Below are 24,435 nucleotides of genomic sequence, written 5' to 3'. Positions count from 1 at the left end.
CCCCTTGAAATCATTAAGGTTTAATTTTAAACCCATCTCGCGATGGCATGATTAATTCTTGTTGAAAAATCGTGACGGTCGTTTTTCCTTAAAAAGTTTTGGCGCTTCGAATGATGCTTTTTTTTATATTATCATGGTAAATTTGGGTTTGCCAATCCCACCCCCGAAAACGGAGAAAGAGAAGAAGATATTATGAGAAAGGAAAGCCCCTCGCCGTTCTATTCCTGCTAAATACCTATAGCGGTTACTATTCCTTAAAAACCGCCAAGGTGCGGGAGGGGGTAGAGGGGCTTCTTCTTTAACCTCCTATGCACAAGGTGATGAGTATTACCCTACCAATAAGCTTGTTAATGATATGATAGTAGCCCCTTTTCGGGGTGCCATAGTCTTCTAACGGGAGATGATGTCAATATTCTTTGACGGTGCTAGAAAGGGGGACCTTACCCCTCCCCCTGTTCTTCCGGGGGTAAGGCTTGCAAATCAAGCTTTACCATGATGATATCAAAATACCGTCCATTTGAAGTGCTATAACTTTTTAAGAGGGGGTGAATGCCGCGACTTTTCAACGGGATTTGAGCCGAGGACTCCATGCGACGCCCTCCATATAAACCCTAACGTTTTGATATGAAAATAGCCCTACTTTCAGGCGCCATGGAATTAAAAAAGGGGCATGATTGGCGTTATTCTTTAACGGGATTAGAAAGGGGGTTCTCCTTACACGCGAGAGGGTTGAAAATTCAAGCTTGACTATTATGATTTTTTTTTAAATTTCTTACTTTGAGGGGCCATACTTTTTTAAGGGGGTGACCACCGCCAGTTTTCATCGGCTTTGAAGAGCGGGCAACTTTTCTTCCCCCTCCATAAACTCCTCATCCTCTCTGGGGATGGGATTGAAAACTCAATCCGTACCGACGAAACTTTTAGGGAGTAAGATATTTGTCTGGAACGCGACAGTAAGAATTTCACCCGTAATTTCACAGACTTCGGATCAATCAATGTGTATCTCAAGTGAAAACAAAGCTTTTGAATATTTGGCTTATCGACGTATTTGTTCCAACGGACGGTATAGACGACTCAGTAAGAGATGAATGAGACGGCATGAAGATCGGCAAAGAACCGGCCCATGGTGGAACTATTGGTCGCCATTATCTCTACGATATAACTAACAAGTACAAACTCATGAAATCCGCCTTCAGTAGAAACATGGCAATCTCAACGACTAGTTTTTTTCATCAACGGGTTCACAAGAGGACGTAGGCCTCACCAGATGAGAGGACCTTGAACCAGATTGATCACGTTTGCATTGGGAAACGAGCTGTATCTACCATCATTGATGTACGATATCGATACGAGATCGCTAATAGTGGGAGTAGCAGGCTCACCACAGCTATCAGGTCCGATGTTGAAAAGCGCCAGAACAAAGTATATCGGAACGTTAGAAGAAGAAATTTTACAGGCACTGAACTAACACCGGGAAGGAAATAGCGTTTAGATGCAGGGTGACATAATTCTGCAAATAGTTTGGCGTATTCTTCAGTTTCTGCTTTTTCGAGGTGTCACTGAAGTGGCCAAATATTTAATAGGAGAGTTCCTTCTGCCTCCTGCTTCGATCCCTTCGTTCCTGTAATTTGGGATCATACATTGAAATAATGTTGATCCATTTCTTCTTTCTTCTGATTGATCTTTGAATTGGAGATGTGTTTTCAGACCTATCAAGAACGGAGGGACAAGAGGTGGTTTCTTTCCTACGATCTTGCGTGTTTTACTACAAGTTTTTCAAAGAATTTTTCCTGCCCGCTAATTTAGCCGGCAAGTGCAGCAAATAATCATGAAGCATTTTTTGAAAGATGATTCCAACCTTCATTATTTCCTTGGGTAATTTTAAAAACTTGCTCTATTTGAATATTTGGAGTTTCTGCTGGTACACACCGGGAGGCAGTAACTCTCCCGTCCAAAAGCAGGCATGGGACCTCCATTAATCAAAATTCCTCTTAAAATTTAAGGCGTAATTTTGATTCGGTTTTAGATGGTAGGACTAAAATTTAACCAAATTCCTGTATGGCCTCTTTTATATGCTTGATAATAATCTCGAACTTTTCATGTTCAATATTCTTACTGACAGAGCATTGTAATCCAGGTATAGAAAGTACGTTCTGAATTCGCATCATGATATGCTTTTCGTTGGCTATGCTCAGAATTTTCAAATCGCTTTTATTGGTGGTTTGCAGGTATCTTCAACTCTTAGTTATGTTGATTCTCATCAACAAGGACAAGGGGAGTCCATAAAGTACTTGACGGTACCTTCTTAATATTCTTCTGTTGTTGTTGATCAATCATGACCGCAGAGCTATTAAAAAACCAAGAAAGTGGCGAAAGTTGACTGCACAGGTCCGCTAGTATTTAGGTGGAACTTCATTGAAGTGCTTGGTAGACATGTGATTGCTCTATGCTAGTCAGACTCTAAAATGGTTGCACAAAACTTCATCTGTTTTTATTTATGTGAGATTGGGATTGCATTAGGGTAGATCCTGCAACAATGTCATTATTTGAAATATCCAGTTCAGTCATTCCAATAGAACGAGGAAACTGGATATTTTTCGTCACTGCTATTCCGATGTTGATATTAGTTTTTTTCCGAAAATTGTTCTTAAGTGGGTGTTGGGTATATCATTTTTATTTACGAACTCAAAACTGATAATTACCAGCAAATTTATTAACCCCAGATCCTAAATTATTTCTATTTTGTTAGTGAAAGCATTTCTTTTTGTTATGGCGCCAAACACTTCGGCATTAGAATATTCCATTTTGGCTAAATTCCGACCGTCAGGAAGTTTCTTCTGGATTGCATTGATTGATTGATTGGCCCCAAGCCTTTTTTCTTTCATCATCATTTCACATCAACTCTAGACGGATTTGTGGGAATGACAATTCTTACAACTTAGCTTCTCGCATACTTCGATGGCGGAGCTTGCCCTCCTGAAGTCTTAATTTCCTGGATGGGGGCTTGTATAAATCTTATAAAAGATGCAACTCACTGTTGTATGTCATTCACCATCCGCCATTCTCCAACACCTGGTTTAAATGCGGTTGAGTACTTTCCAGGACATTGTTTTTTGGTCTCCGACTTGGTTGATCATTCACGTCTCGCTTCCGTAACACATGCTAGGCAGAATCAAAATTTTATATATGGAGAACTTTTTTTCACTGTTTATATTTTATTTTTCAGATTTGGCAACTTGTTCAAAAGGGGAATGCACGCCTCATACAACACGGTCTGAAATTGAATCTGAATAAAACAAAATTTTTGACGATCGATCCTAATGAAACAGTCACTGTCGGTGGTGGAGATCAATCCAAAATTGAGCGATTTAAATACCTCAGAACAATGCTATCAATTAAATGTTGAAATTGCTTCATCCATTGGCCCAGTCTGGATGAAGTAGCGTTCCAAAACTGGTGTTCTTTGTGATCGACCTATCTACGAACATCTCAAATCTAAAATTTACCCAAGTGTCAGTTCTGAATGTTGGCCGACTATAAAAGGAAATGAACGGCGTTTCGTGATAATGGAAACGGAGGTGTTGCGCTGGATTACTGGCGTAATACGCCATGATCATCTCCGAAATTGGGGTATCCACGATCGCAATGGAGTGTACCAAACGTGGAAAAATTGCCAGAGAGGCGTCTTCGATGGTATGGTCATGTAATTTGCGCTAATGAGAATTCACTTACCAAGATTGGTCTGAACATTCAAGTTGATGGGAAACGACCAAAAGGCCGGCGGATCTATTTCCGCCGGCTTGATGGATAGCGATTTGAAAGCCTGGAGCCTGCGTCTAGATCAGGCCTTGAACAGACCGGAACCGATCAAGATGAGTCGACTCCGTTTCTGAATAGGATAAAGGCTGAAGAAGAAGAATCAGTATGAGGCAAAATGACCTGTCTATTGATTTCGTCTATTTCGCTGTTATTCTTTGTGAAAGTTATGCTTAAGGGCAATTGTGTCATCATTTATTGTCGCGTTTTGTGTGATTGGCGTCTTTCTTCTAATTTGCGACATAATTTTGGTCTTCTCTTGGTTTATTCTAGAACAACTTTATATCTTCGTCAAGTTTCACTAGTGCCACCTTCGTGTTCTCTTGCGATCATGCCAGGATATTTGTATCATCTATATACACCACTATCTGGGATGATTTATACAGTAGCGTTCCATTTAAATTCATTGGAATCTTTGGGTGTAATAATGTTGGGATCACCCGATCATCTTGCTCTCATCTGCAGTTTGTGCTAAATCATCTTGTTAATTGGTTTTGTTGTCGGTTGGTTTTTGTTTCTTTACTTGATCGCTCGACTGAGTCACTATCATTGTGAGAAGTTTTATCAGTTTGGCTGGAACTTCGAAATCACATAACATTTTGTATAGTACTGGGTGATCTATAATGACGTGTGCTTGTTTGAAGCTAACGAAAATTTGATGGATGTCTACGTATTATTCCAAAGACTGCTTCACGAGCTGGGCCTATTGAGTAGATGGGGAAAACAAACATGACGGTGTGATTTGGTCTATACTGTTCATTCAGCGAACAAAGGATCATGGGGCGCATACTATTGATTGCAATAAGATGACCATATTATCGTTCAGAAAAAGATATTGAAGTATTGTCTTGAAATAAGTCTTCCACATCAAATGCTCTCTTATCTACATATATATATATTTGAATTATAAAATTATGCCGCTAAAATCCCCTACTCCCGTATGTGTGCCCGTAGCCCCTCTCATTCCAATTGGCCATTCATTGCGCTCCGCATTTCATCGTTCCGGACCATATCCCTCACATTCACAATAACTTCGTGCATAGACCAACATTCCATTGGCGTGACGTCATCAAACAGCTGAATCAGAACCAGACAGCACCGGATTCGCTTGTCTGCAAGGCAGTTGACACAATCCGGCTGTCAGCTGTCACTGTTGTCCTATAGATAGATGTTTGGAGGCTGTGAGATAGTCCTTTTTTGGGTGTGTTTTTCTTGCCATTAGATCGTAGTCGTTTAAAAGATTCCTCTCAGGGCGATGCCTTGCCGACACCGCGGCAATTATCGAATCACGAAAGTTTTTTCAAATGTGCTATGCAGTGGTACAGTGTCCGTTACGACACACGAATAGTTCTATGGGCGCTCCTTTTTGTGCAGTTGCTCCTAATCGCCGGATTTTGGGTGCTGCAGCAAGGTGTGGGCGACTTTAATGACGGCGGCGACGAGCAGAATGCCGTTCAGGACCATTTCGCTGTGCATTTCGTCAAGTCGCAGTTACGTTTCGACAGTGCCTCGGAGAGCGGATTGCGTAGTTCCGGTACGGGAAGTACCCAATCGACGGGTGATAAGTTAATTGAGGTTAAGCCAATTAGTCAATTTGCATCTGATTATGTGATTTTCACCGAGTCGGGAGACCAGTTTGCGGAGAACCTGACATGCTTCCGGCAGGGAATCATCGACAATGGCTTCCACCAGACGAAAAATGTGAAGCAGTGCCGCTGTCAGCCCGAGTGGCATGGGAAAGACTGTGGCCAACCGGAGATCCTCTGGCGAGCCTTTATGACGAGCAAGGCGCCGTTGTTTCTTTCCGATGCACGGCAGCAACCTCACAAGGTATTCTACATGATCACAGGTCATTTTTATAGCCTTGAACTGCTGGAAATTCAAGTGATGGAACTGTTCGGATGCGTGGACTATTTTATAATCTGCAACAAGCGTCCACCGGGCACCCCGCTCGCCTCACGACCTCGACTGAAAATGAATTTTGCCACCGACTTCCTCGACCGAATTCTCCTCATCGACCGGGAACCCGAGTCTGCGACATGTACCCCGAAATCTGTTTATAAACTATTTAAAAGTAAAGTAAGCCAAAAATCTATAAAACCTGATGATATTTTTGTAGTAAGCAACAACGATCAAGTCCTAAACAAGAAAGCAATCAAATACCTGAAGTACTACGATAATTCACCTGGCCTGATACGGTTCCGTCTGAAGTACAACGTGTACGGGTTCTTCTGGCAGCATCCGGAGAGCACGCGGCTGGGAAGTGGGGCCAGTACGATCTTACAACTCGAGGAGAACTACAAGTCGGATCCGGAACGTTTGCTGCTGGCGCGGAAGCCAACAATAATTGTCGGAGACCTGAATCACTTTGGAGGGTGGTACTGCGAGTACTGCTATCAACCCAGCGAAATTGTCGATCGGCTGCAAATCGATTCGCCGGCGATATTCCCGCGCTCAGTGAAAAACCGACAGATCGACAGCAGCTACATCCAGAACCTGATCGCTAGTGGCCTCTATGTTGACGGGAAGTTAGGATTGCACAAGCTGCATCGATTCTCCGATAAGTACTACGCGCCAGAACATGCAGAGCAGAATGGCTGGCGCTTTGATAATATTTTGATGAATTTATTCTTGACTTTTGACGATGACGACGACTACGAGAACTGAAGGACCGGAATATCAAAAGGTTTCGAATTTATCTACTTTGAATCTGTTTTTAATCTCATTTTGGTGCTAAGATTGTTGATAATGACATTTTTTTAGATTGGTAAGACATGCGAAGAAATTGAGAACACATTTTGTAATTTATGCACTTTGTAGCATTGACTTGGAAGCATTCAGGGTAAAATGAATCGAGTCTGTTGGAGTAGCTTTAAGAAGGGAGTTTGTGAAGTGATTTTGGCTTGGTAAGAGCCTGGTTGTATGAAAAGCATTACTTTCGCGCGCAATTAAAGTCTGTGCAGTTGTTATGAGTTCGCTTAGAGTCAGCGTGAAGGAAGGGAAAACCGAGTTCGGGGTGAAAACCATGCGTGTCTCTCCAAAATTACATAATTGATCTAATTTTCTATCCTGATCCCGCGAGTGAACTCTGGGCATGGGGGTGATCCTCCTCTTTCGATAGGCTTGCTTAGAGTTTATGTTATATGCAATGTGAAATTTGACTGGGAACTTGGTTGCAAAGTACTTTGAGGGGACTATGACAAACAGAACATGACGTGCTTCGTTGGTTGGCAGTTTTTGGTGTTGCAAATAGCTAGGTAGGTCCTCCTAAGATATCATCTTTCGTGAGCTCATTTGTTTCCGGAAATGTTCCGATTTTTTTTGAATTTATTGCTCAGTAGTTTCGTCGTCAATGAGGCTATGGTGGTTGGATCTTGCTGATTCCACTTGTCTTTATAGTCTGCTGAATCGATTTTACGCCACGCATGCTGGAAACAGTTTTTAATAGAGGCTGTTGATACTTGTTGGCAGGATTTTGCCAACATTGCTATATCATGTACTAACCTTATTTTGATCGTTTGAGCATCCTCAATTGCGGGAATGTATTTTGTCAACACTAGCATAGAAAATAATCTGTTGTTCATTAAATTCTTTCACTGACAATTATTTTAAAAGGATTCGAGGCCCTTTATCATGCCTTAGTTGTGAGGGAAAAATTTCAAGTTGATATTTTTGAGATTCTGAGTACTTGGTAGACCGACGTAGTTGTCCACAATTACAAAATCTTCACTCTTTGTCTTATCATCTGCTCTGATTTTTAACTATTCTGGGGAGCATTTTTCTTCCTTTAAATCTCTGATAAATAAGAAGGGATAGATTGGTCAATGTAATATTTTCCGTTTTGTTCGATGTCTTTTTTCCATCCTTCATAGAGTTTCATTATTCTTCATTTGTGAAGCTTGCCTTCATTGGTAGAAAACTGGGCAAGGTGCTAAGTTACCGCCTCATCCAAAGGTAATGTTATTTCACGCAGTGAAAAGTGTTAAAGAGGCTGAAACAAATGAAAGTCTGATGACCAAATGTTAGTCGAGTATGTTGGGTGGAGTGGCACATTCCATTCTAGTTTCTACAATTTTTGAGGTCACAGATGTCTGAAGTCTCACTTTGTCGTGAAGGAGCACAATTCCTTTACAATTGATGAGCAATTTTTTTAGATGAAACTGACTATTTTTTTATCCTATAGATTTCTACGAAATTTGGTGCCATGTAACCATGTGCCATGTGATAAGTGTCTCTATTTAATCGTCAATGACTTCGGTAAAACTTCTTTATAGAGCATTTTTAATATTGAAACGGCCAGTGCGACATTTTTAAAAACAGTTATGCCAATTTACCTTTTTTGTGGAGCATTGTTAAAGTGAACTTTGCACAATTTTTAATAAACTTCACGAGTATTCTCTCCTTAACAAAATTACAACAGTAAAATATGACGAAAATGCATAGTTTGATCCTCTATCTTTTAACTTGTTTTTAAATTTGCAAAACTCAACTAAACCGCTCAATTTTTTGTTAATAATGGAATTTAGTTGTTATACAATACTCCAAGAAACTACTTTTGTTGGATGTATTTAAAGATCCGAACATGTTTCGATTAACAACACAATGACAGCTGCACTATGTTCAACTTATCATCAGACCAGTCAGACTGACTGGTTTTATGTAAGAATTTAAATTTTCAACAGTTTATCAGCCATTGCTATAAAAATATTCTGGACGATCAGTCAATCATAATTTTGTCATTCTGAATGACGCCAAACAGATGAAATACTGATCGTGTAATCCAAAGGACTAACTGAGCTCCCGCTCTTCTCCATGAATTCGCCGAGGTCCAATATTGTGATGGGTTTTGAATTTTCGTTAATGTTCTTTTTTGATGATTGACTCAAAATATGTATATATTCACAGTAATTTAGTTGCTTTGCCTTCTTGTTTGCTTCCTTGCGCAACGCTTTGTAGCAATCAATGGCTGAGTTTACTTCTCGTGATGTTTGACCGCTACGTTCTTCGTTAGGATCATGTTGAAGAAGAAAGTTCATTCCCTTTTCGAAATAAGAAAGCGCATTCGTTAAGGTTTCTACTGTTAGCTGTATGGATATGGATATGGGAATGTTGTATGGGGCCAGCAAAATAGCGGAGAATATCTTATAGATTAATTAAAATCGATTCACTGTCTGTCAAGAAGTGAGAAGGTTAGAAAAGAGTCACCAAATTAAGGATCATTTTTAAGGTTTCGTGTAAAACAAAACCTTGTTAAAAAACGATTCAATGTCTGTCTGTCTGTCTGTCACACAGACTTTTCTTCAAAACGGGCAAACCGATCCGAACGAAATTTGGTGAACATATGGGAACGATGAAATACAGTGAGTGACATAAATTCACGTGCAGTTAAAAGGGGGGCTCCCCATACATGTAAAGGGGGGATGTAAACATTTTTCTTATCGAATATAGTCAGTTCATATCAAATGAAAGGTCTCAGTCAGTACTTTTCGAATCTGATATTAGTTTTCACCTGAAATACAAACTGCATGAGTGAGGGGTTAAAATGTACACAGCTAAAGTGAGACAGGTTTCATTTTCGGAGACTACTCAACCCAAAAATCCGAAAAATATTTGAAGGGTGCATTCAGATGAAATCTAGGCCTCAAAATATGTCCCATTCCGATATCTGCTCAAATAAACTTACTAAAAATATATTACCAACTTTTAAAAATTGACTGAAAACCCCCCTTAAGTTTATCCTAGGAGTATACGACATAGAGGACAGTATCGTGCATCCGTATGCCAATTTTCATGTAAATCCGACTATTAGTGTCAAAGTTATAGCAGTTTAAACTTATCAATTTTGTGCGAAGTAGTCAGTCAGTCAGAAGTCAAGCCATGCGAATAAGATGATGGCGTCATAATTATGGTGTCGGAGAAATTCTTCGCATTTGCTAATAATATTAAACTCAGAGTGTAAAGCGTATAGTGTTGACCATTATCAATACAGGGCTTTCCATCAAATGATTTATTTAAATCGCTTTCTAAAAACTAGAGGGCAATGGAATTTTCAACTATGTGACACGGAGCTGTCATGCACTCTTCAGCCTTTGTGCCGTTCACAAGCGGGGTCGGCTCGTTGTGATCGGTTTCGCCATTTTATTATATCAAACGCCTGATCTGAATGTAATCGCGAGGCTTTTAAATCCCCATCCAACGTATCAAGCCACGATTTTTTCGGCCGGCCGAACCGGTTATTGGCAAGTGAATTCTCGTTAGCGCGAATTACGTGACTATACCATCGAAAAGGCCTCAGACGCAGTTTTTCACGATCGCGGATATCCTCATTTCGGACGTCATCAAAACGTGTCACGCCACCAGTGCAATGCAACATCTTCGTCTCCATTACCGCAAGACGTTTTTCATTGTCTTTTATAGTCGGCCAACACTCAGAACTGTAGAGAGCGGCAGACGGACGATATTGCGGTAAACTTTAGATTTGAGACGTTCGCTGATACGTCGATCACAAAGAACACCAGTTGTGGAACGCCTCTTCATCCAGGTTGCGTTAATGCGTGAATCAATTTTATTACGCAGTTCTCCATTGGCCGATAGCATTGACCTGAGATATTTAAATCGCTCAGTTCTGGGAAAGTTACTGTCGCTGATAGCGGCCAGCCAGTGGAGAACTGCGTTATGCTCCTTACATAAGAAAACACAAAACTCTTTATACCTGAAGCGTCAAGCTTCCGGTTTCCCGACTCCAGCAGATTCAATGAACATTTCGGTGTCATTTTACTAAAAGAGGAACAACTATATTCAAGAGAATAATTGAGCTAGTTCTTAAATGAACCAACTGTGTTTTTAATTCAGCAATTTACTATTATGTATGCTAGCGACTACATACCTTGCGAAACTTCCATCAGATGCGCTTTTTAACAAAACGCAATTTTAGGTTTCCCCACTTTATACATATTAACGAACATTTTCTTTTTCGCCATGTGCTCTCCGCATAATCAAGCATTTTAGGCCGTAAATTGCCAGAATAAAAAAGGCCGCTATAGCGCAATGTCGTATAAAGAGCGGCCGTATAGTGAGGTATGGGTGTACTACTATTGTCGGTCCTTAAATCTGGTGCCTAGTTAATTCCATCTTATCTTATTTGCTCTCTATGTCTTTGGCATGCTTATTTTATGGTGTTAGTCTGATATCAGGTCTTTGCCTCTGAGAATCCGCATTTGGTGTCTTGTAGATTGTTGACTTTGTTCGTACATGTGTATTGCTGTTTTTCAATGCTTTCACGAGGTAATACGATTTTTTTTAGCAAGCATGATCCCTTTTTTGCAAACAAACTCTAAAATATTTTTAAGAATTCCAATATTAATTTGAATTGAATTAATATCAAAATGAAAAATACATTCAATTATCGGAATAAGCCTTTACGTTATCTATAAGCTCTAGTCTTCTTTCAGGAAGCTCCATTTCTGAAGCGAAGAACGTTTCATCCATCATTGTGGTAAAGTTATCCGCCCATTTTCGCACTTCCTCAAATGTTCGAAAGTATACATCGGATGATGTGTGTTGCATATATTGATGGGACTTTTTTGCATTAAATATGCTGTCCTTAATGGTGAAAGACGTTGATACCTACTAGGTTGTTCAATAAGTTTTCCCGTTCGATAAGAAAAATACAATTTTATAGTTTGAAATACACTTCATTATTTAGTATAGTTTCCGTGAATATCAATACACTTGTTCCAACGAGATTATGAATTCCATCCTTGAAGGGAGAATCTGGAAGGGCTGCAAAATTCACTTCCACAGCTGTTATGATCTCATCATTTGATGAGATGCTGTTCTATTCCACTCAGTTGCTATACAAATATTTCACGCAATTTATAACAATTCTCGGTTGATTATTTTTTAATTGAGCTAAGCTCGCGAAAACTAGAACTAACTTTTACATCAGCTTCCTTAATTAATACTAGTCTTTTTATTACTAAGAATATAAATGTGTTAAATGACTGCGGTCGATACCGTAAAAACTTTTACTTTACACAGAAAAGAATGACGCATGCGTCTTGGGTGACGGCTGGAGCAGAAGAGACCGGTTGTTCTCCATGCGATCCCTCTGTTTTCAGCTAGCGGAACTTTCTCACCGCTGGCTCTCCACTCCTGTGGCGACAACAATTCGAACTTGAATTCATGGATTTTAGTCATAGTCAAAATGCTCCTGTGACGAGTTGCATTGTCCTGATGAGCTGATCTTCTTTTTCTTCTGCAAACCGGGTCTTTTTTTTTCATGAATTCTTTGTTTCAGTTGGTCAGAATGGTTACACTAATATTCAAAATTTATTGTTTTACCAATTTGCATGTAATCCTCAAACAAAATTCCTTTCACATTTCAAAAAAATTATGCTAACACCTTCTTGGCCAATTTCTGGACACGAGCACGTTTCGGAACCGAAGAACCAGGTTCACACGGCCTTTAGCCTTGTGTTTTGATTCAGGATCATGGTGATATACCTAAGTCTCACCTATAGTGATGAATCGACGCAGAAAGTCGATTTATCCTTTCGAAAACGCGCCAAATGTTGCTGAGAAAATCGCATTGGAATGTGTTTTTGTTTCATTGTTAGCGAATGCGGCACCCATTGTGCACACAGCTTTCTGAAACCCAATACTTCAGTTAAAATATTGCTTACACTGCCTATTGAGTTGCTTAGGGCTTTTACTAAATCTCTTTCTGATGTCGTTACTGTTTCTGGACGTTCTTGACGTGGACCGTCTTCAACGCTTGTACGACCACGTTTAAATTCAGCAACCCATCTTTCTACTGCACTAATTGAAGGCGAAGAGTCCTTCTACACTTTTAACATTCGTTCATAAATTTCCTTTGCTTTTACACCTTCCAAAAATAAAAATTACTGCATGATACTTGATTTTTTCATTGTAAAAAAAATACCGTGACACGTCGAAACTAAATGGCTTTTAAACAAAGAATGAATTAACAGATTGAAATGAAACTTACATACGTTCATATGAAGAATATACCAACCTAATAAGAAAAAAAATTCGATAGCAGCGACGCCCTCTCTTATCGAGCTGCGAAACATATTGAATAACATGGTATCTCTTTGCTTTTTGCTTAACGACTTTTTGTCTGGAACTGTTCTTCTTCCTGTTGTGAATTTTGTTCAGGTTCCGAAATGTTTTACTTCTCATAAGTAATAGAGAAAGGAGTAACTTTATCCAAATTACAAAAAACAAAACTATGTAGTTTGGGTAAAGTTACTATTTTGTTTATCAATTATAGGCTGGACTACAAGCATCAGACAAAAATGTAACCAAGAGTCGGCACTGGTTGAATGTTGTCTCAGTCAATTCTGTGCATCCGTGAAGTTTCGATACTAGCACACGTTTGTTTTTAGGCTTGGTACGCCTTTATTCGTTTACCGTTTGATTTGCTCCGAAATGTCCAACATCGACTGTAGAACGAAAATGGAATACTCTTGGAAACTTTTCTAATTCCAACAAAAATTCCTTTTTTCCTCAGGGGCACCAATCCCTTTTTTAATTAATAATGCAGCATTATAAATTCTTACTTTAAGAAAACTTTATTTTATAAATATTGAATTAAAACAATATGCGGTGTCTGACCGCTGAAACGAGAAGCAACTCCTCAAAAAATCGTTAACGAACTGTCAAAAATTCATTTTTTTTTACGATTTTTCTCGTCAAATACCAAGGCCTACTCCGCCACGGAGAATACCGGTGGTGGCATCTGTCAGTCGAATTAACTGCATTCGAAATAAATTTTTTCAAATGTTGTTAACCCTGTTTGTGACCGTATAAGCTATGATGGAGTTTGCAGACTTTGTTGTTCCTTTTTTCGTCCGTTTCAGGCTGGCGCAAGTAGGTTAATGGTTTCTTCCAGGTCACCGAGTCGAACTGCTCTAGGTGTATGTAGGTTCATTAATAATGCAACAAAATGTGTAATCCTAATCGAGTTGAATCCCGCTACTGAGCTGAATGCTTCACTAAAGACAATATCAAACGTCTGTATAAACTTTGTGGCTACGAATTTGGGTTACATCACTGGATGTTCTTGGTTAGCGGACGCTTTTACCAAGGTCTAAGTTTGAGCATCGATAAGTGGCTTGAATTCTTCTTCCATTCATGGATTTCTTGATAGTTCTTTTGGGTCCTTCGTTCGAATCTTCGTAGGCTTGCCTTATTATTGCTTTTTGGTAACTTCAGGTTTCTCTCTGCCTGTGGTTATATCTCTCTGTTAGTCAGGAATTGTGTGTCCAATGCGACTTGATTCGAATCCTGCCTTTCATTATCGGTTATCTTGGCTTGCCGGTCTCTTCGGGTTCGTGAGATTCTTCTTCCAGAATGTCTTACGTTTTGTTTGGAGAGCGATACTTGCATTGAATACGTCTGAATATGACTCTCTGAATGTCAGCCTTTAAACTTAAGGTTGTGTTTTCATTTTTGTGATGTTTATCTTTTAGGACGTGGGTGAAGATTTCTTTAAAGGGTTCGAGCCTGGTCAGGGGCGTGCTCTTATTGCTCCAGACTTTAGCTGGCTTTTCCCTCATATTGGTTGACATCGTTAGGTTTGAAGGGTGAATAAAATAGTTCGTTTTTTCGGGTTACATTTTAAGTGGGACCTACCTGGAGAGGAGTGAGGCGTGGCTTCCTTGATAGTACTGGTTTATTGTTCGCTTGATTCGTTTTATAGGACGTATACATGGTGAACTACCCCAAAGTCGCTGGTGAGCTTACTGATTTGTGTGGTGAATACGAGGCCCGTTGTCGAATGGCAGAATATTAATGTCTTTGCCGAGAAGTTGGGAAGCCTTCTGGAGAAATTTTTTGTCGCGTTGGCTAGTCCCGCAATTGTGTTTGACGGAGCAGGCCTGCCCCCAGTGGCTAAAAGCATTTATCAGCAGTAGAATGTACAACTATCCTCCTGGGGATTGTTATTGCATGGGGTTATAGGGGTCGGTGTAGTTAATTCCCCCAAAGGGTTCAAACTTCGAGTTGCTTTCGTTGATGCAGACTTCATATGAGACTTCTTTATTTTCCATGTGTTATTTCCAATAAGTTTTTAAACATATACTGAAGAACTTCTGCTGTATGATAAAGGCTTAAATGGTCCTGTAAATTTTTGGCGATGACTTGCGCTGATACCACACAAAATTGAACGATTAAGCGATAATCATCCAATTTTCCACACCCAGCACCCCAGTCTTTATTTCACGAAAACAAAATACTTAATTCAATGTTCAGACTTTCTTAGCGTGCGTGTAGTAGTGCTTTTACACGTGGAGATTATACACTGTAAAACAAATCAACCTAAAAATACAATATAGCAAATTGAAACCCAGGGCCTGTGACAAAAACTTTCAATTATAGTTAAAATTTTCAAAAGTTAATTGTTTGATTTTTATAAGTCGATTACAAAAACGAATACTCTCTAAATTGAATTTACAAAGAAAACCTCTGGAAATGACATCTTTTGATATTTTCCTATTGGAATATTCATTCTATTTTTTTATATTTAAAAGGAATGTTTTTTATTATATTATCGAACACATTATATGCATTTTGTAGAATGAAGGAATGAACATGTAACGATGTATACTGCGTTTATCATAAGAGTAAAAGTAAATCTCAGTTACTGGGATGAGTCATGTACAGATTATTTACATTGTTTTCTTCCTATGTGGTAACAAGTGATATGTATAATGGAAATCAATCAATTACTGTATATATGACTGCAATTGTGATTTATCATCAATAAACATTAACTAATTAACAATTAGCCAAGAAAGTATAATTTAATTTAAACATTTTCAGGTATCAATTGTCTTAGCAAAATTTTGGGGAAACCGTCGTTTGAGCCCGTTGATGGCAAGGCTAATTTCATTTCTGTTTTGGAGCAGCAGTCCAAACCCAAGTCTGAATCCACAAAGGATAGAACTTCACTTCAATCGTAGTGAAATGTGTTTTCGACTTTATCAGCAGGTTATCAACATGGATCCCCTGGGGGGTCCCTGTGCGGACCAGCTTCTTCAACTAATGCAAAGGTAAAGTTTCATTTGTCACGGCATATGCTTAACTGCACTTCTTGCATTTTTTCATGGAAAAGAAGTTCCAGTGCGTCAGCTCCTTATATTTATCGACCCATCTCCACATTTATGCAACCAGTCAGATTTTGTGACGTCTTTTTGGGACTTTGTGGTTAAAATCTTCGTTGGCGCGTAATACTGTACAATTGTGACGCTTTTTACCCTTGACCGGAATCTCACAGTTAAGATCTTGTCAGAGACTAGCTCCCGGGTGAGGAGAGCGCGCCTTGTGCTAGCGTTTGTGTTTCGTGTTTGCTACAACTAGTCTTCTCAAACTAGTTGTAGCACAGTGCCGGAAAACGGAGAAGAATACTCTACAGAGTCCCACTATCTCATTTCACTTAAACTAAGGATTCTCAGCCTATAATGCTGGAATTTCCAGAAAGCTAGCATTCTTGGGGCTTTCGATACCTTTGTCGTCGACCGTACGCACAATTTAGGAATCAATCATAAACCATTTTTGATAGTCAAAGATAGTAGCCTTGAAGGGATATCCTTTGCAGCAGAGCGAGAATGATATAAAATTTGCAGGTCGCTAACCCACGAATTTGCTAATTATTAAGACTTCGACTTTCGATTGATGAGTGTTGGTCGACTATAAAAGACAATGAACGGCATCTTGCGGTAATGGAGACGAAGATGTTGCGTTGGACTAGTGGCGTGACACGTTTTGATCACATCCGAAATGAGGATATCCGCGATCGATAGGGACTTGCACCGATAGTGGAAAAACTGCGAGAGAGGCGGCTTTGAGGGTATGGTCACGCAATTCTCGCTAACGAAAATTCACTTGCCAAGATTGGTTTAAATATCGAAGCCGATGGTAAGCGACCAAAAGGCATGGGGATTTAAAAGCCTCGAGATTACACTCAGATCAGGCGTTCGATATAGCTAAATAACGAAACCGATCACGACGAGCTGACCTCGTTTGTGAACGAGGCAAAGGCTAAAGAAAAAGAAGAAGAAGTCCTTTTCCGATATGATATATGGTAACAAAATTGTTGCTATTTGCTGTAGCTTCTGCTTCTTTGACTAATGCAAAGATGAAGTTTCTTTTGTCATGGTATATGCTAAGCTGCACTTCTTGTAATTTATCATGGAAACGAAGCTCCAGCGCGTCACACTTATCCACGCTCGCAGCCATAAAAAGAGCGCTCAGCTCCTTACATCTATCGATCCGTCTCCATATTTATGCTGCAGGTCCGGTCTTGTGACGTCTTTTGGGATGTGGTCAAAAACTTCATCCGCGTCCAATATAGAGGCACTGGTGATCACGACCCAGTTCTCATTAGTATTTTCGGGCAGATTAGTCAAAGTTTGTGTTATTTACGCTATAAGAAAGTTTTTCCACTGCTGGCCAACAGTCAGATAAATGAAACGGCTAATATTGAATTTAGGATGTTGACGCTCTAAAGCCCTGTGAATAGATCCAGTAGTGCCACGCAAGTGAAGGCATATAACCATGGTTCCTTCGAGGCTGATTTCAGTACCCCCTATGTTACGTGCATACAGTAGAGTCGAAACCCAACTGACCCTGCAGTAAGGGCTAGGCTCAAAAGTATCTCCTCATAGAAAGTGACCTTGTTCATTATATTAAAAATGCATGTCGGTGCGCAGCGCTGCACTATTGAATTGCTCTTCAGTCTGGACCACAATTGCTATGCTCTTTAACCTGCATCGGAATACCGTAGTGAAGGTGCTGCAGAGGCTGACTCCCAGGGGAGGGGATCGCAAAGTCCGGGAACGATCTCATGTTTGCTACCAATACGCCTTCTTTATGGATTTTGGGAAAGCATTTGATTCTAGGCAGGAAAACTAAACCGCATAAAAACATTGAAATGAGATACTTTTCTTGGATTTAAAAATGGACCTCAAAAACGAGGGCGACATTTACAAGAAATCAACCCAAAGAATGAACCATCATATACACATCAAACCGCGACTTTCACCATAAGATGGCATCATACAATTTCATGATCCACAGAACAATGCCGCTCAACGAGGAGAAGAGACAAAAGGAAACGAACTACATTCTCGAAACAGCCAAGAAAAATAGATGTAACCGTGACACCCTTGTGAATCGAATTCAAAAGAAGAGGGGTCAGGCTTCAAAGAAATAACTTCCAACAAGTTTGATTCTGGTTATCTAATACTCTTTTATCCAAGAGGAAAACATAGAATCAAGAAAATGGGTAACATTAACCTAGTCAACTGCTGTTTCACTAGCCTGAATATTTCAACATAGGCTTGTCCTGGAGGTTCCGCCTTTTACGTATAACGTAATCGGAATTTCTTTCCATATTTCTGGAAACTAACAAGTACCCGCTGTATAACCTTCCATTTCTTTCTCCTTCGCTTATTCCGCGGGACTGCCGTTTCGGTATTGTTCGCGAGGCCAGGATCAATTACAAATTGCGGCTCGTGTTGTTTTTACGTATTTACCAATTTCCGCCGAAGCTACACTTTCCACCATCCTTCAAGTCGACAATACAGTTAAACACACATAGCTAAAAAGAACATGCTCTACATCCTTCGGAATCACCTCGCATATTGGGCAATATGAGGACTCGTCAAGCCCGAAGTGATAAAGGTATGAACGAAACCCTACTTTCTCGTTTACGAATTAGGCAAGGTCGTAGTTAACTTCCCTGTGTCGTTTAATCCATCACACAGTTCTGGGATAATTCTAATAATGCTAATTGCCGACGATGGACACAGGACTTGCGATGGATTTAGTGGTATGGGGCTGAAATGTCTGCAATTCTTGTTTCAATGCCGAAGCCTAGATAGGTGTTGAATAAAGCCCAATCGTAATATTAACTCTCCAGATAAGGAGCCACGGGGTTTGCCACAAACCCTTGGGCCATCCACATTCGGCGATACTTTCGTTAACTATGATATATAGCAACTCCAGAAGTCTTTGTTGTTAAACTCTCAAAATGTGGCTTGAAGTTAGTTTTTGGTCTATCATGACTCCTAGCTGTATTTAAGCGGTGGTTGCAAATTTACGGTGTGTTCGCTAATTCTTAACATTTATCGGTATCTTGGTCACATCTTCGGCGAGCTGTAATGTCAAAACTCCTTATTATTCACAAGGGAGGACCTAGTACTAATCCTTGTGGGATTCCACAGGTTCTTTGATGCGTCTTAGGTCATCGAATAGTAACACAATAGCCTCTCCTGGAGGAATTCTACCACAATGCATACCTATTATTTACATATATGGTTGCCATTTATACCTTGGAAGGGCCGCAGTCCTTCCAGGACTTCCCGAGATGCCGCCCTGTTTCTCTAACGTTTTGCACCAAGTGCTCTTGGAACGACCCACTCGTCGGCCGCTTTGGTAGAGTCAAAAAAGCTTTCATTGCATGGCGTAGCCGTGCGTGACATATCCACTGCCACTTTCGCCTTCTGATCAATTCATGTACAAGAAACTGGCCTGTATGGCAACCAAGTTCTTTGTTTGAGATAGTATCAGACCAGAGTACTTCGGCGTTCACGAAGGCTTGGCACTTTTACTCCTATATAAGAACGCAAAAAGAACACTAGTACAGAACAGTCTCAACTTGATCTTGGTGTTGAGATAACTGCATTTGCCGATTTTAGATATACAAATTGATCGACTTCTTCGATGCTCTGCCCATTAATGCAGATAGGGTCAGGGAATGCGATGAACCGTCAGACTGAGAACCTTGGTTTTGTTGATGTTTATCTTCAGTCCAACTTGACTTGCCTCTTTTTCCAAATCCAGAGCCATTTGGCCAAGGTCCATGATCGGATGAGAGAGCAAACAAATGCCATCAGCATAGTCGAAATATTTGAGAAAAGATGTCATAGTCCATTGAATTCCTCCACGTCCAGCATGAATAACGTCACCGATAACAAAAAGAAATAACATCGGTGACAAGATGTAAGCCTATCGGACTTCGCTTTGGACCTCAAAATCCTCCGAGATTCGATGCAGCACTGTAACATTTTCGCCATCATATGTCGCTCTGATAATGGCTATACGTTTCTCCGTAATGCCCTTCTTGCGTAGGGTACTCCAGATACACTCCCTGTTCATGCTATCGAAAGCTTTCTCGAAATCGATGAAGAGCAGGTGCAGCAAACATTTAAATATCACGCGCTGTTCCAAAATGATTTGTAGCGCGTTGATGTGGTCAATGCAGAAGGATCCGAAGTGGAAACTAGCCTGCTCTCTGTCGATGAAACTTTCAAGATGTTCGCTGTGGGATTATTTTAGATATTATTTAAGCAACGGTGCATGCAGATACCCCTTCAATTGTCACACTCAAAACGGGTGATCTTCTTTGGAATCTTAACGATCACCTCCTCTTCCATTCTCTCCAAGAGATCTCGGGTTTCTAAGATTTTCGTACAAGAGGGAACAGCAGATCTGTAGTAACTGCAGGTGCAGCGAAACAACTCTGCGGTGTGACAGTCAAACCGGGCGGCTTTACTTTGTTTGAGTGCATTGATGGCCGAAATAATTTCTCTTTTGCTTGGAGGAAAAGCCCGTATCCGCACCGGATGTGATACGGTTAAGAACCATGTTGAAATGCTCTTTTCACCTCTTCAGTTGTTCGTTATCGTGGATGGGAAGTCGACCGATGAGGTTCTCCAAAGACCATCGAAAAATTTGCGACCACATGCAAGCTCGTTCATGATGCGTTAAACAGTTCTCAAATCATAGAGTTCTGAGGTATCTTCCGCTTCCCTGACCAGCGTAATAGCAAATTCTCATTTGTGACGGTGCACTTTACTTTGAACTTCGCTCGGTATTTGAGTTTAAGCGCGTCACGCTCGCCATCACTCGCAGCGGTCAATAGAGCTTTCACCCCCTTGCGTTCATCGATCCACTTCCACGATTCCGTAGACAGTCAGATTTTATGACACCCCTTCGATCAGCAAGATACCTCTTCCAGGGTCGAGCGACAGCTGGATCATACAAGCGGTCGATGTTGAACTTGGAGGGTCGGAGTTCCTCAACCGTGCTTGAAGTGATGGACGTAACCCGCAAGCGAACGTAAGCGACGATCAGATGGTGATTTCTTTCCAGGCCGATGTCAGCACCTCTCCTCTCTTCTCGCACATTCAAGGGACAACTGTGAAATCTATTGCCGATCGCGAAGTGGTCGATCTGATTGCTTGTAAGATGACGGTCAGTTGAAACCCAAAAGATCTTATGGCTCGAACAACGTACCACCAATGACAAGGCGGTGGAAGTATCAGAAATCCACGAATCTCTCACCTTTACCGTTGCGGTCGTCAAGACCGTGTTGTCCCATCACATGACAGAGTCCACCTTGGCATTCAAATCACCCATCACTAATTTTAATTTGTGATGTAATTGCTCGTAGAAAGCATCCTTCTTCACTTTATTGAAAGTCTCCGTTGGTGAATAGTATTGTACAATTGTGATGCTCCGTAACCTGGACTGGAACCTTGGAATTAGAAGTCCTGCAGAAACCGGCTTTCCCGTGAAGAGAGCACGCCTTGCGGTAGCCGTCAGAAGCAACCCACACCGGATTTGTGTGCGCTACCATTTGTATTTCCAGAGCAAAAAACCACATTGCTATTAGTGTGGCAAGAGGGAGAGGAGTACTCTCTAGAATCTCCCCATCTTACTTCGTTTAGGTGCAGAATGTCCAGTTTATATCATTAGAATTCCCGCTCAAGTTGGAGAAAGCGAGCGAGTGCTACTGATGCCGAGGAGCATGCCCACACTTAAGAAACCAATCATAGTCCACTTTCGACAGCCAAAGGTAGTAGCCATTAGGTCAGTCCCTATCAAAGGCATTGTTGAATTTTCGGTCGTAGCAAAGTTTTGAAATTTTTAGATTGTTAGCCCATACATTTCTACTCCTTTTAGTCCCGTTTTACGGCAAAGAAGCAAGACTTTGGGCATATTCTTAAGCCCCAACTCATAGGGCTTACCAAGTATTTGGGAGAGCCTAATTTGGCTAAAATTAAATTAAGCACTACGCTGAACATAGGCATATGGGGTAAAAAGTCTCGATGAATACTTTCCGATTCAAAAGAAGTGAGAAGGTCAGAAAAGAGCTGCACCCGATTTACCCGGAAATAGCTGAACCTATTATCACGAAATTTGATGCGAACCTGTGGTCTCTGTCCGTGTATGGATCAATGAAGTGGTGACAGACAATTTTTGTTTAGGATGAGTATAATATTTACGTCTTTAATTTATACGTACATCTCGAATATATGAAGGAATATTTCGAATTTACAGCTATGTATTATTCGCAAAGAAAACGTGCATAGAAAGTTCCTACCATAAGATGAATACAAAAACTTCATACCCGAAGCGCCCAGTTTCCCGTATTCCGGCTTGTCTAATAATTTAAACGAGAAATCTGACTTGGAACGAATGAAATTGGGTAATTTTCTACAATTTGTGCAACCCTAACTCAAGGCCATACCAGTCACCTGATTTCGGCGCCGGGCTGTTTACTTGTCATTTACATTTTGGGGTGTTTTGTTTACAAACAGATCGAGAACAGGCGTGGGACGCGGTCATGTCTACAACAAACGCCGGTAAACAAACCATTGTACATTGGTTTCGCAAGGGTCAACGAATCCATGACAATCCCCCATTGAAGAAAGCATGTGCGCTGGTGAATGCCAATCCCGAAAAATATGTTCTTCGCCCGATATTCATTCTGGATCCAGGGATTCCACGTTGGATGACAGTTGGCGCCAATCGGTTTCGGTTTCTACAGGAATCTCTCGTGCAGTTTAATGATAATTTGAAAGCTATAAATTCGAGGTTGTACGTGGTCAGAGGCACACCAAGTGATGTATTTCCGCGACTGTTTGAAGAGTGGCGTGTGAAAGTTTTAACGTTTGAGTCCGATATAGAGCCCTACGCCAAGAAGCGAGATGCCGAGGTGAGGAAGCTGGCGGATGAGTGTGATGTGGAGGTGATTGTGGAGAACTCCCATACTATATACGACCCGTATAAAGTCCTGATGCTTAATTCGGGGCGCCCAATTATCAATTACCGATCCTTCCAAGCAGTTATTGCAAAGTTACCAGCTGCTGAGCCTGTTCCGACTCCTGATCCTATCAAATGCAGCCCTCCACTTAAAGATTTCATAGAAGAGAAGAATGGGGTTTGTTACGACGTTCCATCACTAGAGCAGATAGGAGTCGATGTCAACTCTCTGGGTCCTAGCAAGTTCCCTGGTGGAGAAACAGAAGCGCTTTCCCGTATGGAACACCATTTGAAGAACACGGAATGGATATGCTCCTTCGAGGAACCGAACACGTTCCCAAACTCACTCGAACCGAGCACGACAGTCTTGAGCCCATATCTTAAATTTGGCTGCCTGAGCTCCCGCCTCTTCTATAAATGATTGACAGAGATCCTCGCCAAAAACAAGAAGCATTCAAAGCCTCCAGTGTCGCTCGTTGGGCAGCTGTTATGGCGTGAGTTTTACTACAGTGCCGCAGCAGGGGAACCGAACTTCGACAAAATGGAGGGGAATCGGATTTGTTACCAAATTCCCTGGACATCCAACCCAGAGTATTTAGAAGCTTGGACCTATGGGCGAACTGGGTACCCTTTCATCGATGCCATAATGCGTCAACTGCGCCAAGAAGGCTGGATACACCACTTGGCTCGACATGCTGTTGCATGCTTTCTTACTCGAGGCGATCTATGGATATCCTGGGAAGAGGGACAGAAAGTCTTTGAAGAATTGCTTCTGGATGCCGACTGGGCACTGAATGCGGGAAATTGGATGTGGCTTTCAGCGTCTGCGTTCTTCTATCAATATTTTCGCGTTTATAGTCCTGTGGTTTTCGGCAAGAAGACGGACAAAGACGGGAAATACATCAGAAAGTATGTTCCAGAGTTGAAGAATTATCCAGCATCGTTGATCTATGAACCGTGGAAAGCAACTGTAGCGCAACAGAAATTGTATGGCTGTGTTGTTGGAAAGGATTATCCAAAGCGAATTGTTGTACATGAAGAGGTTTACAAGAAGAACTTGGAGAAGATGTCCAAGGCCTACAAAGTTAACAAGGAGCTACTTGCGAAAGGCAAGGAGGAAACAGGGTATGGTGTAAGTTCGAAAGCTTCTGGGGTTAAGAGGAAGTACGAGGAAGATGAAGATGAATGTTAGTTGAATTCGGGTTATTAATTTGGTTACATGAACAATTGCATTATTCTAGCATATTGTTTTGAATTGTTGTTTGCTTCCTAATTTATTGAATTTGTTTACTCACATTTGAAAATTGAATATTTAAGAATAAAGCACGATATTTTTTGCATTCTAAAAAAACGTGGTTTGTTTTCAAGGTAAGCTTCATTGCCACCAAATCTATCTGCAAGGTTGCTGTATTGGTATATTTTAAGTTGGCGGATTAAAGATTTGTTTGTATTTCATTGATTTATGTTGATTAACTAAGCTGGCAGATTTTAGATTTGGGAGGATTTGTATTGCCAACCTAAGGAGTTTCTTTACACATTTGG

General features: G+C 40.8%; 2 protein-coding genes across 3 annotated transcripts; both read left to right on the top strand.

Annotated features, from left to right (window-relative positions):
• Nucleotides 1-4,936: 4,936 nt before the first annotated feature.
• On the top strand, nt 4,937-9,154 carry LOC119646881 (beta-1,4-mannosyl-glycoprotein 4-beta-N-acetylglucosaminyltransferase). 2 transcript variants are annotated; one of them, XM_038047509.1, is made up of 3 exons: nt 4,937-6,502; nt 6,580-6,583; nt 6,637-9,154. In XM_038047509.1, exon 1 carries the CDS (start codon nt 5,128-5,130, stop codon nt 6,481-6,483), a length of 1,356 nt encoding a protein of 451 aa, XP_037903437.1. In that variant the 5' UTR covers nt 4,937-5,127; the 3' UTR covers nt 6,484-6,502; nt 6,580-6,583; nt 6,637-9,154. The 2 variants fall into 2 exon arrangements, with proteins under 2 accessions (XP_037903437.1, XP_037903436.1); XM_038047508.1 differs by having other exon boundaries at nt 6,580-9,154.
• Nucleotides 9,155-22,390: 13,236 nt separating this feature from the next.
• Nucleotides 22,391-24,203, top strand: LOC119647140 (cryptochrome-1). Its single transcript, XM_038047933.1, is given in 1 exon segment — nt 22,391-24,203. A coding segment is annotated over 1 exon segment (1,611 nt). The 5' UTR covers nt 22,391-22,474; the 3' UTR covers nt 24,086-24,203.
• The last annotated feature ends 232 nt before the right edge of the window (nt 24,204-24,435 follow it).

Source organism: Hermetia illucens, chromosome 1 (genome assembly GCF_905115235.1).
Source record: "Hermetia illucens chromosome 1, iHerIll2.2.curated.20191125, whole genome shotgun sequence".
NCBI lineage: Eukaryota > Metazoa > Arthropoda > Insecta > Diptera > Stratiomyidae > Hermetia > Hermetia illucens.
The sequence above is the reverse complement of the archived record's forward strand: the minus strand, read 5'-3'. Positions and strand labels throughout refer to the sequence as shown.

Bases quoted from the DNA above. Each gene is read 5' to 3' on its own strand.
- LOC119646881 (XM_038047509.1), top strand. From the start codon at position 5,128: ATGCAGTGGTACAGTGTCCGTTACGACACACGAATAGTTCTATGGGCG.